At 35.3% G+C, this 13,995-nt stretch overlaps 2 protein-coding genes and 2 non-coding genes across 6 annotated transcripts; 2 read left to right on the top strand and 2 right to left on the bottom strand.

Moving 5' to 3' along the window:
• The first annotated feature begins 462 nt into the window (after positions 1 to 462).
• On the top strand, positions 463 to 3,596 carry LOC125214848 (uncharacterized). Of its 2 annotated transcripts, none has more exons than XM_048116034.2 (3): positions 463 to 655; positions 1,258 to 2,176; positions 2,899 to 3,596. In XM_048116034.2, exons 2-3 carry the CDS (start codon positions 1,353 to 1,355, stop codon positions 3,371 to 3,373), a joined length of 1,299 nt encoding a protein of 432 aa, XP_047971991.1. In that variant the 5' UTR covers positions 463 to 655; positions 1,258 to 1,352; the 3' UTR covers positions 3,374 to 3,596. The 2 variants fall into 2 exon arrangements, with proteins under 2 accessions (XP_047971991.1, XP_047971990.1); XM_048116033.2 differs by having other exon boundaries at positions 464 to 655; positions 2,896 to 3,596.
• A 4,194-nt stretch (positions 3,597 to 7,790) lies between these two features.
• Positions 7,791 to 7,943, bottom strand: LOC125217286 (U4 spliceosomal RNA). The gene has a single exon (XR_007175700.1). It is a non-coding gene; the product is annotated as a U4 spliceosomal RNA (small nuclear RNA).
• Positions 7,944 to 9,662: 1,719 nt separating this feature from the next.
• LOC125211362 (protein DEFECTIVE IN MERISTEM SILENCING 3-like) lies at positions 9,663 to 13,462 on the top strand. 2 transcript variants are annotated; one of them, XM_048111106.2, is made up of 8 exons: positions 9,666 to 9,862; positions 10,940 to 11,092; positions 11,225 to 11,339; positions 11,599 to 11,836; positions 12,097 to 12,288; positions 12,373 to 12,696; positions 12,777 to 13,005; positions 13,123 to 13,462. In XM_048111106.2, exons 1-8 carry the CDS (start codon positions 9,809 to 9,811, stop codon positions 13,153 to 13,155), a joined length of 1,338 nt encoding a protein of 445 aa, XP_047967063.1. In that variant the 5' UTR covers positions 9,666 to 9,808; the 3' UTR covers positions 13,156 to 13,462. The 2 variants fall into 2 exon arrangements, with proteins under 2 accessions (XP_047967064.1, XP_047967063.1); XM_048111107.2 differs by lacking the exon at positions 13,123 to 13,462 and having other exon boundaries at positions 9,663 to 9,862; positions 12,782 to 12,989.
• Positions 13,463 to 13,687: 225 nt separating this feature from the next.
• On the bottom strand, positions 13,688 to 13,759 carry TRNAQ-CUG (transfer RNA glutamine (anticodon CUG)). Its single transcript has one exon. It is a non-coding gene; the product is annotated as a tRNA-Gln (tRNA).
• Positions 13,760 to 13,995: the final 236 nt, after the last annotated feature.

The raw sequence follows: 13,995 nt of genomic DNA, 5'->3' as shown, positions 1-13,995 counted from the left end.
CTAACAACGCATAACGTCAGTATATCAAATCTTACCATAACGCTATCAGTGACGTCAATATATTAAACAGTACCATAAACGCTAACAATGTAGTTACAAAAGTTCAAACAGACACCTAGCATTATTCATTGTCCCACTACTTTTCATCATTTTTTGATAATTTTTAATTTAATGTAAATATCAAATTGTAATGTTTTAAATTTTTTTAAAACAAAATGCATATCTACACATCCATTTAATACTCCACTAAAATGTACTATTAAGCTCATAATTTAACATCATATAGATCTACTAGCAAAAACATAAAGATTGATATTCATCAAACGTACTAATTCCATATATCTCTATAAATATTAAATTTCAGCACTACTTTTAGGTTCTGCATATTTATTCAGTGGGCCCAAGTCAATAATATCTAAAGTTTTGATTAATAAGTTAAGAAAGAGCCTCTCTCACTCAAAATCATCCGAAAACGCTACTCCATCAAGCGACTCCTGTATACCAGTAAAATCTCAAGCACCGAAACACTGAAAAAATAAAGACAAAATACAGAGAAGAAGAAACTTCATCTGTAGCTCGAGTTCGCATCTCCGATCCTCCTTGAATTTTCCAATCGGAGAAAATCAAAGTGCAAGAAAATTGAGTCCTCGTTGAGGTGTTATAATAAATTTTAATTTTGTTTCTTATCTGCAATTCATGATAATTATTGGTGATTGTATTTTGTAATGATCAATTGTATATTAAATTTTTAATTTCGATGAATTTTATGATATTTAGGTACGATCCTTTATATTGTAGATGTCATGCATTCATTTTTGGATATGGATTGTTTTAGATCTGTTTGCAAAAGTCGCAGTGTAAAATTTTTGATCGTTTTACAGGCATAGAACTGCAGTTAATTTCCCGAACTTTTTTTGGTAGAGTTCTCGTTTTATTTTTTTAATTTCTCCTTTTATTAGCTCTTATTTAAACTGGAATTCATGTCAAACTCATCGGTTTACAGCGAAATGTTTTAAGCTATGATTAGGATACTTGTTTGAATGACTTTGTGGTGGATGAATCATTAAGTTAGTCTGAACTGACAGAGATATGGAGTTTAATTGGATCTCAACTCAGCCATGTTTTTTCTTAATAAAATGCTTAATTGTATTTTGCATAATTTCTGTATGTGTAGCAATCTGAATGTTTGATAGTATTCAGTTTGATGAGTTGTTTTCAGTTTGATATTCAGTGCTGACAATTCTCCAAATTTTGCAGTTTACTTTCTTCAAAATGATGGCTACAGACAGCTGAATAAGGGTTGTACCCAATTACTAAGCTTTTATGCTGCTTTATTGCTTGCTTTCTGCTCAATGTCTAGACGAAATTCATTCTCTAGTGGAAAATCCACTGAGTCAGTTGGATCGTATTGCTTCATCCATGGTCATAAACCTTGCAATGGTGATTCTTCCCGTCCGGATCTTGTGCCTGATGCGAAATGGTGGCTAAACCATTATGGGCTTGAGCAAGGGTACTCCCTTGACCAGCTAAATGCATTCGACATGGATGCTAAACTTTTGGCTGCTAACTACCTTAAGGAAAAACCGAAATCGGACGGAGAAAGCAAACTTATTGAGGAATATGTTAGTACTGACTCCAAAAATGATCCTTCTTTTTCTTCAGAGCACTTGAAGCATTTGTACTCTCACTGCAAGAGTAAAGGAGATAGCTGGTTGCTCGGATTTGAATCTGCCATTAATGATCCCCAAAATGCTCACTTCGCTGGTTTGGAGTCCTGCAATAGCACCCTCTTTGAACAGCCGGAGAAGCTTTGTTCTGATCTGGACTCGCACTGGATTGGAGTTAAGAAGGTTGACCCATGGTGGGATGCAGTTGAAAAAGATGATTTGGCATCCTTGACTTCCCCAAATTCATCTCACCAGAATAGAAATTTCGATCATCCAGGAGTTCAGTCTGTGCATGGTGAAGGAGTTCAGTCCGTGCATGGTGAAAGGGCTTCTGAAAATGGTCTGTTGTGTTTCGACCAACGTGAAGAAAGAATGATGGATAAACAGATAAAACTCTCACGTGTGGCCCAATGTACTCAAGGTGATTTTGCTTCAGTGAGCATTGTGAACCCACTCGGTAAACAAGGGTTAGCAGATCCTGCACTGCAAGAGTCGGATAGAAGTCGCAGGTATTGCTCTTCTTTGTCATATGCCTGTGATGAAATGATTTATGTTTATTTCAATGAGAGTTATATATATTATACAAACGGCTGTGATAACCAGATATGCCTTCTCGATTCAGTGGTAGCCTAAAAAATAGTTCTATTTTCGAGGATGCTTCCTAATTGAATGAGATTCAGATGGATGCTTATTCTTGAAATCAGCGGTTGAAGCTTTACAGCTTAAAATCACTATACCGATATAAATGGATTTTTAATTCAGAATGATGTTATCATGCTATGATTCTCACAGATACACTTTCTCATTGACCATGAAAATCTCATCCTTTTAAACCAAAAGCTGATTTAGTTTTGAGTATGTAAATTATAGAAGAATCATTTGTGCATTTTTTTACATTATCTACAAATATTTCTACTTGCTGACAAATTGTTGCCTGTGCTTATGTGGAAGCAATATGTTTTTGGTTTAATTTTTCTTGCTCTCACTTGCTAATTAGGATAAAGGTAGTGTAAAAAAATCTCTTCTTCAGTGATCAAAGTGGGTTTCACTTTCATTCATGCGATTAAATTTGAAAATGCATATAATAAATGATTTGATACTGGGCTCAGGCATTTTGTGGACCATCTTGCATCTTTATGTCCTCGCCATCTTAGAAATCGAGACCATACTCATATTTGGGTAAATACAACATTTCCATGGATTATCACTATGCGCATTTTATTTTCAGCAGCAAAGTTGATCAGAATGCAGCAAAAGTGGACTCATCGGATACTCGAGTACAAAATGGTGATCTTAGCAGAGGCGAACTATTAGAGGCACTCTGCCACTCTCAAAAAAGAGCGAGAGAGGCTGAGAAGTTGGCACAAGAAGCCTGTGACGAAAAGGATCATGTTTTCAATCTCTTTTTCCAGCAGGCGTCTTGCCTCTTTGCTTATAGGCAGTGGCTCCGCCTGCTGCAGCTAGAGACATTATGCCTTCATCTTAGAAGCAAAGACGAGATCACCTCTTTTACCCCGCCATCTCTCTCACCTTGGGTCAAGAGGAATTCGAGGAAAAACAGATTCGATGCTGCTGCTAAAAAGAAGGTAAACAGACGGAGCTGTAACGCTAGCAGATGTGCCGTTGCTTTTGCAATAGGTTTGGGTCTCGCTGGTGCTGGTTTACTCGTTGGTTGGACGATCGGATGGCTCTTTCCTGCTTTTTGAACTGCTGTTTTGTGTTCAGTAGATAACTAGGGGGTTTTCTTTCAGTCTTAGGGGTGTATATAATTTTATTTCATAGTTTTAAACTTTAAAGTGATTGCTTTGTGAAAAAGATTGTAAAATAGATGGGTGATTGTGTAGATATGCAGTTGTGTATATATGTAAAAGACCAAGTTAATTATCTGAAATTAGATTGTAATTTTATTGCAAGGAAATGGTTTCTTTAGCTGTGGTGCAAAGACTACTTGGTCTTTTAAGTTTGTGTCCAATAGATTAAAATTACAATATAATTTCAGATAATTAACTTGTGTGGGTGGTTTTATTTTGTGGTATGCATCATATGGTGTTTGAAAAAATGATAGGAAATGGAGTAAAATCATAATCACCTTTCTATAATTCTGACTAGTACTATCACCTACAAAATTACTCCACTATAACCAACTCACACCTACCACCTACAAAATTACTCCACTATAACTTCAAATTAACTAATGTGTAGTTCATACTTGAAGAGCCGCTAGGTATATGCTAAGGGCATGATTGGGCATGATTGGTAGCTTGAAAAATATTTTCTTAAAATTACAGATAAAGTTTTTATCAAAATTTGATAAAACAATTATTGGCTTGTATGCAGTTTGGTTCACTCTTTTTTTACTGATTATTACTATGGGATGGTACCCCCACGTGTTCCAGCTAAGCAAAGTACACAATCATGTGATCATTAAAAGGCCCCTGCTTTGTGTTAGACATTTCCCCTTCAACCCTTCTTCTTCCTCGACATACAGAAGAAATGGTTATAGAAGCCCTCAGGCAGATAACATTCTGAATAATAAGGCTGCATCTGTGGCCGACGAGGCCAACCCAAATATGACTGCGTACACAGTTGAAGATTTCTTCACATAAGATCAAATCGAAGAAGCCCTCAACTGTGAAGCGACCACGGATGTCCTTCTTGGTGATAGTGACACAAAAAGTGTCCGTAGCCCAAGCTCCGGCAACAATGGCTATATCATATTACACCTATCAACATTGACATACCTGCGGGGGCTGGAATTTGCGGTTATAGAGCAACGAATCTGGGCCTTCTTGGCTTCTTCTTTCTGGGTACCAACGTCTGCGTCGCCGAGTCGTTGGAGGGCAAAATCGGTAAGAAGAGAAAATTGACTTTGTGGAGATTCAGCAAAAATTAATACCACAGATTTTCGAAGAAAAGGAATTGGCGAAATCGCCGAAATCAGTACGAATCTGTGGAAGATCCGAAGTTTTTCTTCTGGGTTTGCCGACAATTCCTAGAGCTACCAAACAGGAGATACGTTTGTAAAAGGGATGCAATTTTGGGGGTTTTTGGGTTTTTATGCCTTAATAAGAGCTACCAAGCAGGCCCTAAGTCTATTTCCTAATACTCCTATAATCCTATTATATAGTCTTATTATGTACATAGGGCCGTTGAAATGGATATTGTGCGTTGGGTATTACCCGTCATGCGATACCTGCAATTATCGGTCACGGGTTTGGGTTTGGTTTTGGATTTGACTATTTATCTTTCAATTTTTTGGATATCGGAGGATCAGTTAACTCAATAAAATAATTGAAAACCACTCTTTTAACTCTATAAAAATTATATCAAACCATATGTATTTTATTTTCTGCTATTGTGCATTGATCGGATATTAAAATGGTGGAGTACTCTTTTAGTTTTACTGAAACTAGTGTTTACACCTGTGCTATGCACAGGACAAAAGATTTTTAAATAATGAAGAAATATTAATTTATAATAAATAGTATAGAGTAAATAAGTATAAAAATATATTTATAGATAAGAACTACTCCATCCGTCCCCAATTAAGAGTCACACTTTGACCGGACACGAGTTTTAAGAAATGTAAAGAAAAGTTGTTAAAAAAGTTAGTGGAATGTGGGATCCATTTTTTTATATTGGTTTTATAATAAAATGTGAGTGAATTGAGTTAATGGAATGTGAAACCTACTTACTATTTATGGTAAAAATGAAGTGTAACTCTTAATTGGGGACGGAACGAAATGGAAAAGTGTGACTCTTAATAGGGGACGGAGGGAGTAATTAACATAAGTATTTGTAATATTATAAACAACGACAAAAAATTATTTGTACAATTATACTTCTCTCGACCCACTCTCAATGAAACATTTTATATTTTAGTAGATGATTATATATTATTTTAATATTTGATATAAGTGTAGTATAAAATAAAAGAAATAACAAAAGAGGAGATGTGTGGATGAAATAGAATAAGGCATACCAATATTGTTATTTGTTTGAAAATGATATTAATTTAGTTTCACTTTATATCATTATTTATTGGTGTTTCATAATTATTTGGTTTAGCCATATTTGAATTCAGTATAAACATATTCCAAATTTTTGAGAAGTAAAAAGAATAGAAACATTTCATATTTTAGCAGATGATTATATACTATTTTAATATTGGGATATTGACATCTAATATCACGAAACTTTCAAAAAGTTGGGTTTTTTCCCACGAACTTTAAAATTGGCAAATAATATCATGAACTTTACTCCGAGTTTTTTTTTTCCCACGAATGAAAAAATTCATGTTATTTTAATAGATTGAAGAATAATTTTGGAGGGTGTGCTTCAAGAAAAACTATCTTCAAAGATTGAAAAACTTGAAGCTTTCAAAATTGTTGTCGAGAAATTACGAAAAGAAATATGTATCATAATATTATTTGTGGGAATTTTTTCATTCGTGGGAAAAAACAAACATGATGTAAAGTTCGTGATATTATTTGTCAATTTTAAAGTTCGTAGGAAAAACTCAACTTTTTGAAAGTTTCGTGATATTAGATGCCAATATCCCTTTAATATTTGATATGAGTGTAGTCAAATAAAACCAAACTTTTAAGACATAATAATATTATAGTCATGACACCCAAATTTAAAACTCAAATTATTCAATAAAAAATAATTTAACTTAATAAAAATATATTATACAAAATACAATAATTTAGAAGTCTAAATTAGAACCATTTAAAGTATAATAATAATAATAGAGTTCAACATCCAAATTAAAATGCTATTTAAATAAATAAAAATATTAATTATAAAATATATACTACTACTACTACACTATTAGAGCTGAAATTATATCATACACTAAAAGCCCAAATTAGAGCCCAATTAGTATACAACAGCCACATTTTATGAAACCCTAAACTAATGATGCGCCACTTTCACTCTCTCTCACCGTCTCTCTCCATTAACTGCCGCCGCCTCACACACCTCGCCGGTGAGCAGCGCCAACTACTTCCTTCATTCCCGCATTTCCTTCTCTATCTCTCCCTCTAGTCGGTGGAACCCGCAAAACACCAACTCTCCCTCTTGTCCGTCGGCCCACTGAACAACAATCTCCATGTCGCCGCAGTAGTACCTCCAGTTTGTGCCCCTTCAACACACAGCCGAACCTCAGCCGCCGCCGGGCTCACCTCACCCGCCAGCTCCCTCATCTCCCGATTCCGGCACTCTTCTCTTTTCCTCTCCTTTTTCTTATTCTCCAGCGAGAAAGATCAGATCTTTGAATGAATCTGCTGCTGCCGCCGCCGTACTTCTCTCTCTCCTTCCTCTTCTTTCTCATCTTCTCAACTTTCCTCCCATCTCTCTCGTTCCGGATCCCTCCTATCCTCTCGGCCAGCCGCCGCCCCGTCTCCCTCAGCCTGCCACCCTCTCGTCGGAGCTGTCGCGGATTCCAAGCACCACGCTATGCTGCAATCAATATTCAGAAAATTAGTTCACAAAAATGCAGATTCAATTAATGTTGTCTATATAAATGTCTTAAACTTCTTGTAGAAGCCAATTTTTCTGCATTTCATTGGACCAATTTTTATCCAATAATATTTGTCTTTTAGATTGCCCAATAGATAGTTTTCCCGCCCAAAAGTGTGCCACATAGGCCTCCAAAAAACTGTCCCTTTATATATTGATAGATTCATAATTTTTAATTTATTTATATATAATTTTAATTAGAGGTTATTTGCATGCCAAATCATGATGTTAGTTCAAGTTTTAGTTTGTATCTCACTTTAAAATTTGAATGGCAAATCACAAAGTTTGAAAAAAATTTAATTATCTCACAATAAAAATATTTCGAGTGAGTTGTTGTACAGAAATAAGTTTCCAAGTGATTTAGATGAATAGTGACACATAAATGTATTAATGCGACAACAGTGACCAAATGACATAATTTTGAGTCTAAAATTCTAAAACATACCAATACAGTAATACATTAAAAAGTTCAATATAATAAATTATTTTGTTATTATTTTGAACACAATTATGCCTTACGAGAGTGGGCCGAATATAAACCCCTTAATACAGGTTTAAACATTCCTTTGTAAGCCCAAAACACTTTAGACTAAATTGTAGAGCTTTCCCCAATAACGGGAGCTCTTCCAGAAATTCTCGACGGCCTGAGTCAAGCTCAAGCCGAAGAGGAGGTTTGGAAATAGTTTTCAACCAGCAATAGACGCACCTCGGTTAGAATCTCACTAGGTGTGTCATTGCCCCAAGTGCAAAGATACCTTCCACCTTGTATTAATCGCACTTTTATACTATGTCATACACATGCTACTCGTATGTCATCATCGACGTGGGATGATAAAATTATCCTACCCAACTCTATCTCTATGTGAATTTTAATGTATATAGTTATTAAGTTTATATTTATACATTTCCTTAATTTTATAATTAAAATAAAATATCAAAACTCAATTTATTCTTTTATCTATTTTGTAAATGCAGGGAGAAAATAAGCAAAATTGATACTTTATTTTTATGTGATATGTAAAATTAACAATACCAATACAGATTTTTAAGGTATTAGAGTCATTCAATCAAGGGAAAATTGTCAAAATATTAACATTTAAATCACCCAAAATATAATCAATTTTGATTTATTTGTAGTTAGTACTCTATTTTTTGTAATTTGGAGTACCTCATAAAAAGGGTTTTTAGGTAAAATTTGTTTATCCGTTGTAAGTAGACGTTACGCTTTTTTTTATAATCTATAAAATATGTCAAATTTCTTTTAATAAAAGTAAACACTAATTAATACATTCAACCATTTTTCCATCTCCTCATTATTACTTTTATTACCATTTCAATTTTTATTAATGCATTCAACTATTTTCTAAAATCTCATATCATTACTTAAATGAAACATATCTAGTATGACAATCGCAAAACTATGCATTATCGTGACATAGTTTGGTTTTAAAATAGCAATAATATATTGCACGCAATGACCATATTTTTTCTTATGAGATAATTATGAAAAATCCAACTTTCAGGTTTTTTTTTATCAATTTTTAAAGTTGCCAGTAAAATCAAAATTCGGCCAAAACTAATGGATGTTCTGGCAATTTGCTCTATAATCAAACTAAGAGAAACATACAACTAAAGCTAACATGAATAAGTTGAATTACTGCATAACTTTATTACGTCAGTGCAGCAAAAAATTAAGAAATTTGGTCACGCAATTTTGAAAATTACTAGAAAAATTATAAAGTTCGAACTTATTCTCAATTATATCTGGAGATTTTTTGATAAAATAAACAATATCATCAAAATACGAACAATACATTATATAGGTATTCAGTTTGCAAGATTGTATCTGAGATTAAATTTGTTGTGTGTTTGGTTTATAAGATTCAATCTCACAACTCAATCCTAGATAAATAATCATGAGATAATTAGTCATAGATTCCCTATGACTAAAATAATCTCGCAACTCAATCCTAGATTATATGTTGATATTATTTTATCTTGCAAACCAAACACCACTTGTATTAAAAATTTTCCTGATGAGATAATTAAAAATAAATCCAAAATTCTTAATTTTTTCAAAATTACGGAAATAAACAAAATTAGAGATATTTTTTTTTGATTTTTTGGTAACTAGAGAAATAAGATTAGGAAAGAAATTTAGAGGCATGGGCGAATCTAGTGTATATATACATGGGGCAATTGCCCCACCTGAGTTATCCATTTATACAAAGATATATAGATAATATCACTATAATATGTGTATTTATACTATGTTTGCCCCCTTAGTATTTTAATAGAAAAACCTTTATTGCCCCATTTGAAAAAAAATGAAAAGTCAAACATGTAATTAGGAGTAATATTTAATAAAACCTAGTTATTTTTTGAAAAAGAAAACAAAAAGTCATTGACTGTTTAAGACCCAAAGCTCTGGAACTTGTAGAAGAAAAGCAAAAGAAAAGTTATACGTGCTGTTGAGAAAATATACAATTCTTTGCCCCCTCTTGTACAATTTCCTGGCTCCGCCCAGCATTTCACTTTATAAACTGCGGAGTGCGGATTCGGCAGTAGCTGTGCTGTTTTCCCATTCTCCAAGAAGCGTCACACTCCGACTTCCGGCGATGTCTGGCAGCGGCGGAGTCCCGTGGAGAATGCCGCTTGATACCTCAGCACAGGTGCTCTTTTGAAATGCTTGGATTCTCCTTTTAATTTGCCGCTCTATTTAGTGATTATTTCGAATTAGCAATTCAAATCGGTGGATTTAGGCTCTATGAGACGTTTTCCGTGTTTAGGAACTGGAAAAGCCTCTCGCGTTGAACATGCAATTTATTTTTCCTTTCTCGTTTTGGTATCGAACAAATTGAAATAAAATAGACTGATCGTGGATTGTGAATTTCTGATGATTATTCTGTTTCAATCTGTTGCGCGTGTGCCGATTAGTTTCAGGAATTAGGTATAGCTATGTGTTTCCGAGGAAATCGCGTGGATTTTCAATTTTAAAAAATGTTAATCTAGTACGGATTTTTTCTGGATTAGTTTATGTTGGAGAGATTAGCGGTGGATCTTCACTGATGCATAATGCCTCGAGATTTTCAAATGTCATATGTTGCAGAAATGTATACATCAGTTGTAATCATCCAGAAATTGAATGAGAATCTAGTCTCTCCGGTGAGAGTCCAAGTCATTCTGGAGAATGCTTGTTTTATCTTGAATTCTGTTTGTGTTCATACTTCATAGTTCCATAGCATGAGTGTTCGTAGCGATGATGTCCTTGGAGATTTTAATCTCTAACTGTGTATGTGACTATGTGTACATATGGCGTCTGTATATTTAAGTGAGCCTCTTGTGGTGTGACTGTTTTATGGAATGTGTGAGCTGGTCTTACATGATTGATGGTTCTTTGCTGTTCTAATCGAATTCGAGAGGTGCTGCTGCTTCTCTTTTACATAATTGCTTCTTGAAACCATTACGTATTTATATAGGATCTTCAAGTTATCCAAGTTTTGAGAAAATTGTAGCAAATACTCCCAGAAAGGGATCGGGGCGCAAAAAAACTATATTTCTCAATGGAAATTTAGAAAACATAGCCCCACGAAAGATTTTCCTGCTTTTCTTCTGAAGCAAACATATGAAGTCGATGATATGCTTTGCTAACTGGACGTATTAACTCGTGTAGCACTTGTCTGTCTGGATGCATTAGCTTTCTCTGTGGTAGTGATATCTGTAAGCTGAGTAATGCCATTCCTTTGCAGCTGTCAAATAGTCCCAGAACCTTGGTCGCTTCTGAACCATCTGCTTTTAAGCACGTTGAAACAAATTCCGTAGATATGGTGACAAGTCCGAAAATGCAAAATGCAGGGAAATGTCAGCAGCTCGAGGTTGAGTTAATTGCTGCCCATTCTAAGGTTTGTCACGTATACTATCTGATCATGCGTAGGAGTATGTGTGATATCAGTACAGTTTCTAACATCTGAATATCATTTGCTGCGTAAGGAAGAATCATGACCTCGCCTAACGAAGTTTATGCAATTTTGCAGAAACTTCAGGATGACTTGCAGGAACTGGGTCTGAAAATTAAGCATCATGAGGAAAATCTTAAATACTTGACGAATTTGAAGATAAATTTAGATGAATCAATTCCAGATATGCAAGGTATCTATCTACCTTACCAATACTGTTTTTATTAGTACTTGTGCAGTCTCATCCTAGCAGACGAGGAATTAAGAATGCTTAAAATCTCAGAATAAGTTACATATCTAAGGGATTTGTAGATATAACTCAAGGCTATTCCTAAATATTGACGGATAAGTTCATTATTACTCATCTTTTAGTCTAGCTATCCATCTGTATATCTCACTATTGTTATATCCCTATTTTTTAATTCACTTCCTGATCATCCCGTTTCTTCTAGTCGCTCTTGGGGAGTATGATAAAGCAAGTTTCTTTCAGACAAAAAAGGAAGACCCTGCACTTGTGAAGAGTGGAGAAGAAACGATTCAGAATATTCTTAAGCACGAGAACTCTGGTGCTGCTTTTGTGTATCGGTTGAAAATCCAAGCAGAAGCAATGTCTTCTGATCATTCACTCACAAAGGATGTTATTGGCATTGTAGCCACACTTGGAAAACTCGAGGATAACAATCTTAGCAGGCTGGTCCACTTTTACCTTATTCTGGCTAATTTTTAAGTGCCTAAAGTTTTGAATGAAGGCTTTCTTCTTTGTATGATTTATCGTATAGAAATATTCTACCTAAAGATTTATTGGTTTCAGAATATTGTTTCTAAAGCTTGATTATGAATATAAATTAATTCTCATGTGTTTGGTTTCATTTCATGGAAAACTATACATTTTGCATTGTTTCTGGCCGTCAAGCAAATTTTGATTGTACTTTTTTGATTTTCGGACTCAGGCTTCTTGCTGAGTATTTGGGGCAGGACACCATGCTAGCAGTGGTTTGCAAGACGTATGAAGGTGTCAAAGCCCTGGAAGTATACAACAGGGAGGGTGAAATTGACAAAACTCGAGGGCTTCATGGATTTGCAGCTTCTATCGATAAGCCCCTGGCTGATCGATTTATTGTGATTTGTCTTGAAGACATAAGGTCTGGCTGTGTTAGCTTATCTCTTTTATTTTCCACACTCCATTAACAGTTTGTAATTGTGATGCCTTTCTGGTCTCTGCTTAGACCGTATGCCGGTGAATTCATGACTGATGATCCTCAGCGGAGGCTTGATCTTCTAAAACCAAGATTACCTAATGGAGAGACTCCTTCGGGCTTCCAGGGTTTTGCTGTGAACATGATCAACATTGAAAGCAATAACCTGCATTGTGCCTCGAAGAATGGGGATGGCCTTCGAGAAACACTCTTCTACCATCTTTTTTCAAACTTGCAAGTATATAAATCGAGGGAAGACATGTTAAACGCTCTCCCTTGTATAAGAAATGGCGCCATATCTCTAGATGGAGGAATGATCAGATGTTCCGGAGTATTCTCCTTGGGCGGACATGAGTAAGAAATCTGACCATAACTCACCTAACGTCCCTCTATCTATCGTAGATTTCATTGATGGCATTTTTGTACTATTGAAGGAAAGATATAGATGTGAAGTTCCCCACTGGCTCGGAGAAGTTCAACCCTCCCGAGGAATACCTCGAGGCTGAAAAGGGCTTAAAGGAGGCTAAATGGAAGAGGGAGCGAACAAGCGAAGATATGAAGAGAGAGCAAGATCTGCTAACCCGTGCTAGATTCAACTACGAAAAGAAGAAGCAGGAGCTACTCCGTTTTATTGCTAAGGGCTCATCCATTGTGTCGTCTCAGGTAATGCAACCATCACATCTCCGTCTTCATATCCATATAGGTAGGATTATATGCTGTATCCATGTTGATCTTGCTGGAATTAACTTCGAAGAACATGACCTTTTATTGTGTGATCAGTATCCGATGGGACGTGGATCGATGCCCGGATGATGTGATAGAGGCAGTAGTTGTGGTTGTTGAAGAGCTTCACAAACTCATTTCATCTTCTTCTTTCTAGTCCTGATCGTAAGTATCCTTTGATGTGAAAGTGTAAAGGCTGCATTTTGCTAGCTATGTGTTAGTGTCTACTGATGAAATTCGATGTGTTACTAAATTTGTAGCAAGAGTTTAACCGTCTAAATTTTGGGCAGCGTAGTAGTAGTTAAATTTTGCTAATATGTATTGTTAACAAGATTATGACGATTGGATTGATTTGGATGCATGGTTATTGTTAACAAGATTATGACGATTGGATTGATTTGGATGCATGGTTAAACAAGCGGTTCCGATTATAGAATCGTAGCAAAGGACCAACCTATTGTTTCTATGGGTCCGATTTCAGAAACTTTGGAACCGTAATCGGCGGTTAACTGTCGAAAACTTCGTAGAAGCTGGAAATAGGGGGGAGAAATTCGTTGGAAACTAAAAGAAGGGGGAAAATAGGCCAAAACTGCTGGAAATGCAGCAAAACTAAAAAATAAAAAGGTCCCACCGAGACTTGAACTCGGGTTACTGGATTCAGAGTCCAATGTCCTAACCACTAGACCATGGAACCGATTTGTGAATTATTAATGCATCAATAGATTTATAATATACCACTACTACTACTATACTTAATTTTGGTAATTAGATAAAATGACTTTTGTAACCAAAATTTTAGGTACATTATTTTTTTAACATTTATCAATATAACGTTGATGATAATCCTAAATGTATACGTTGGCCTTCTAATTAAATAATTTGATGCGTCTTCGTATCTTGTTTTTTCTATGAGTGTGAAAATGTTCAAAG

This window comes from Salvia hispanica, chromosome 3, assembly GCF_029641045.1.
Source record: "Salvia hispanica isolate PSC_SH4W2 chromosome 3, Shi_PSC_v1, whole genome shotgun sequence".
Taxonomy (NCBI): Eukaryota; Viridiplantae; Streptophyta; class Magnoliopsida; order Lamiales; family Lamiaceae; genus Salvia; species Salvia hispanica.
The sequence above is the reverse complement of the archived record's forward strand: the minus strand, read 5'-3'. Positions and strand labels throughout refer to the sequence as shown.

Excerpts from the sequence above, each read along its gene's own strand:
- LOC125214848 (XM_048116033.2), top strand. The coding sequence starts at position 1,353 with ATGTCTAGACGAAATTCATTCTCTAGTGGAAAATCCACTGAGTCAGTT. Across the intron at positions 2,177-2,895 it reads GAGTCGGATAGAAGTCGCAG|CAGCAAAGTTGATCAGAATG; the intron begins GTATTGCTCTTC and ends TTTTATTTTCAG.
- LOC125211362 (XM_048111106.2), top strand. The coding sequence starts at position 9,809 with ATGTCTGGCAGCGGCGGAGTCCCGTGGAGAATGCCGCTTGATACCTCA. Across the intron at positions 12,289-12,372 it reads ATTTGTCTTGAAGACATAAG|ACCGTATGCCGGTGAATTCA; the intron begins GTCTGGCTGTGT and ends GTCTCTGCTTAG. Across the intron at positions 13,006-13,122 it reads CATCCATTGTGTCGTCTCAG|TATCCGATGGGACGTGGATC; the intron begins GTAATGCAACCA and ends TTGTGTGATCAG.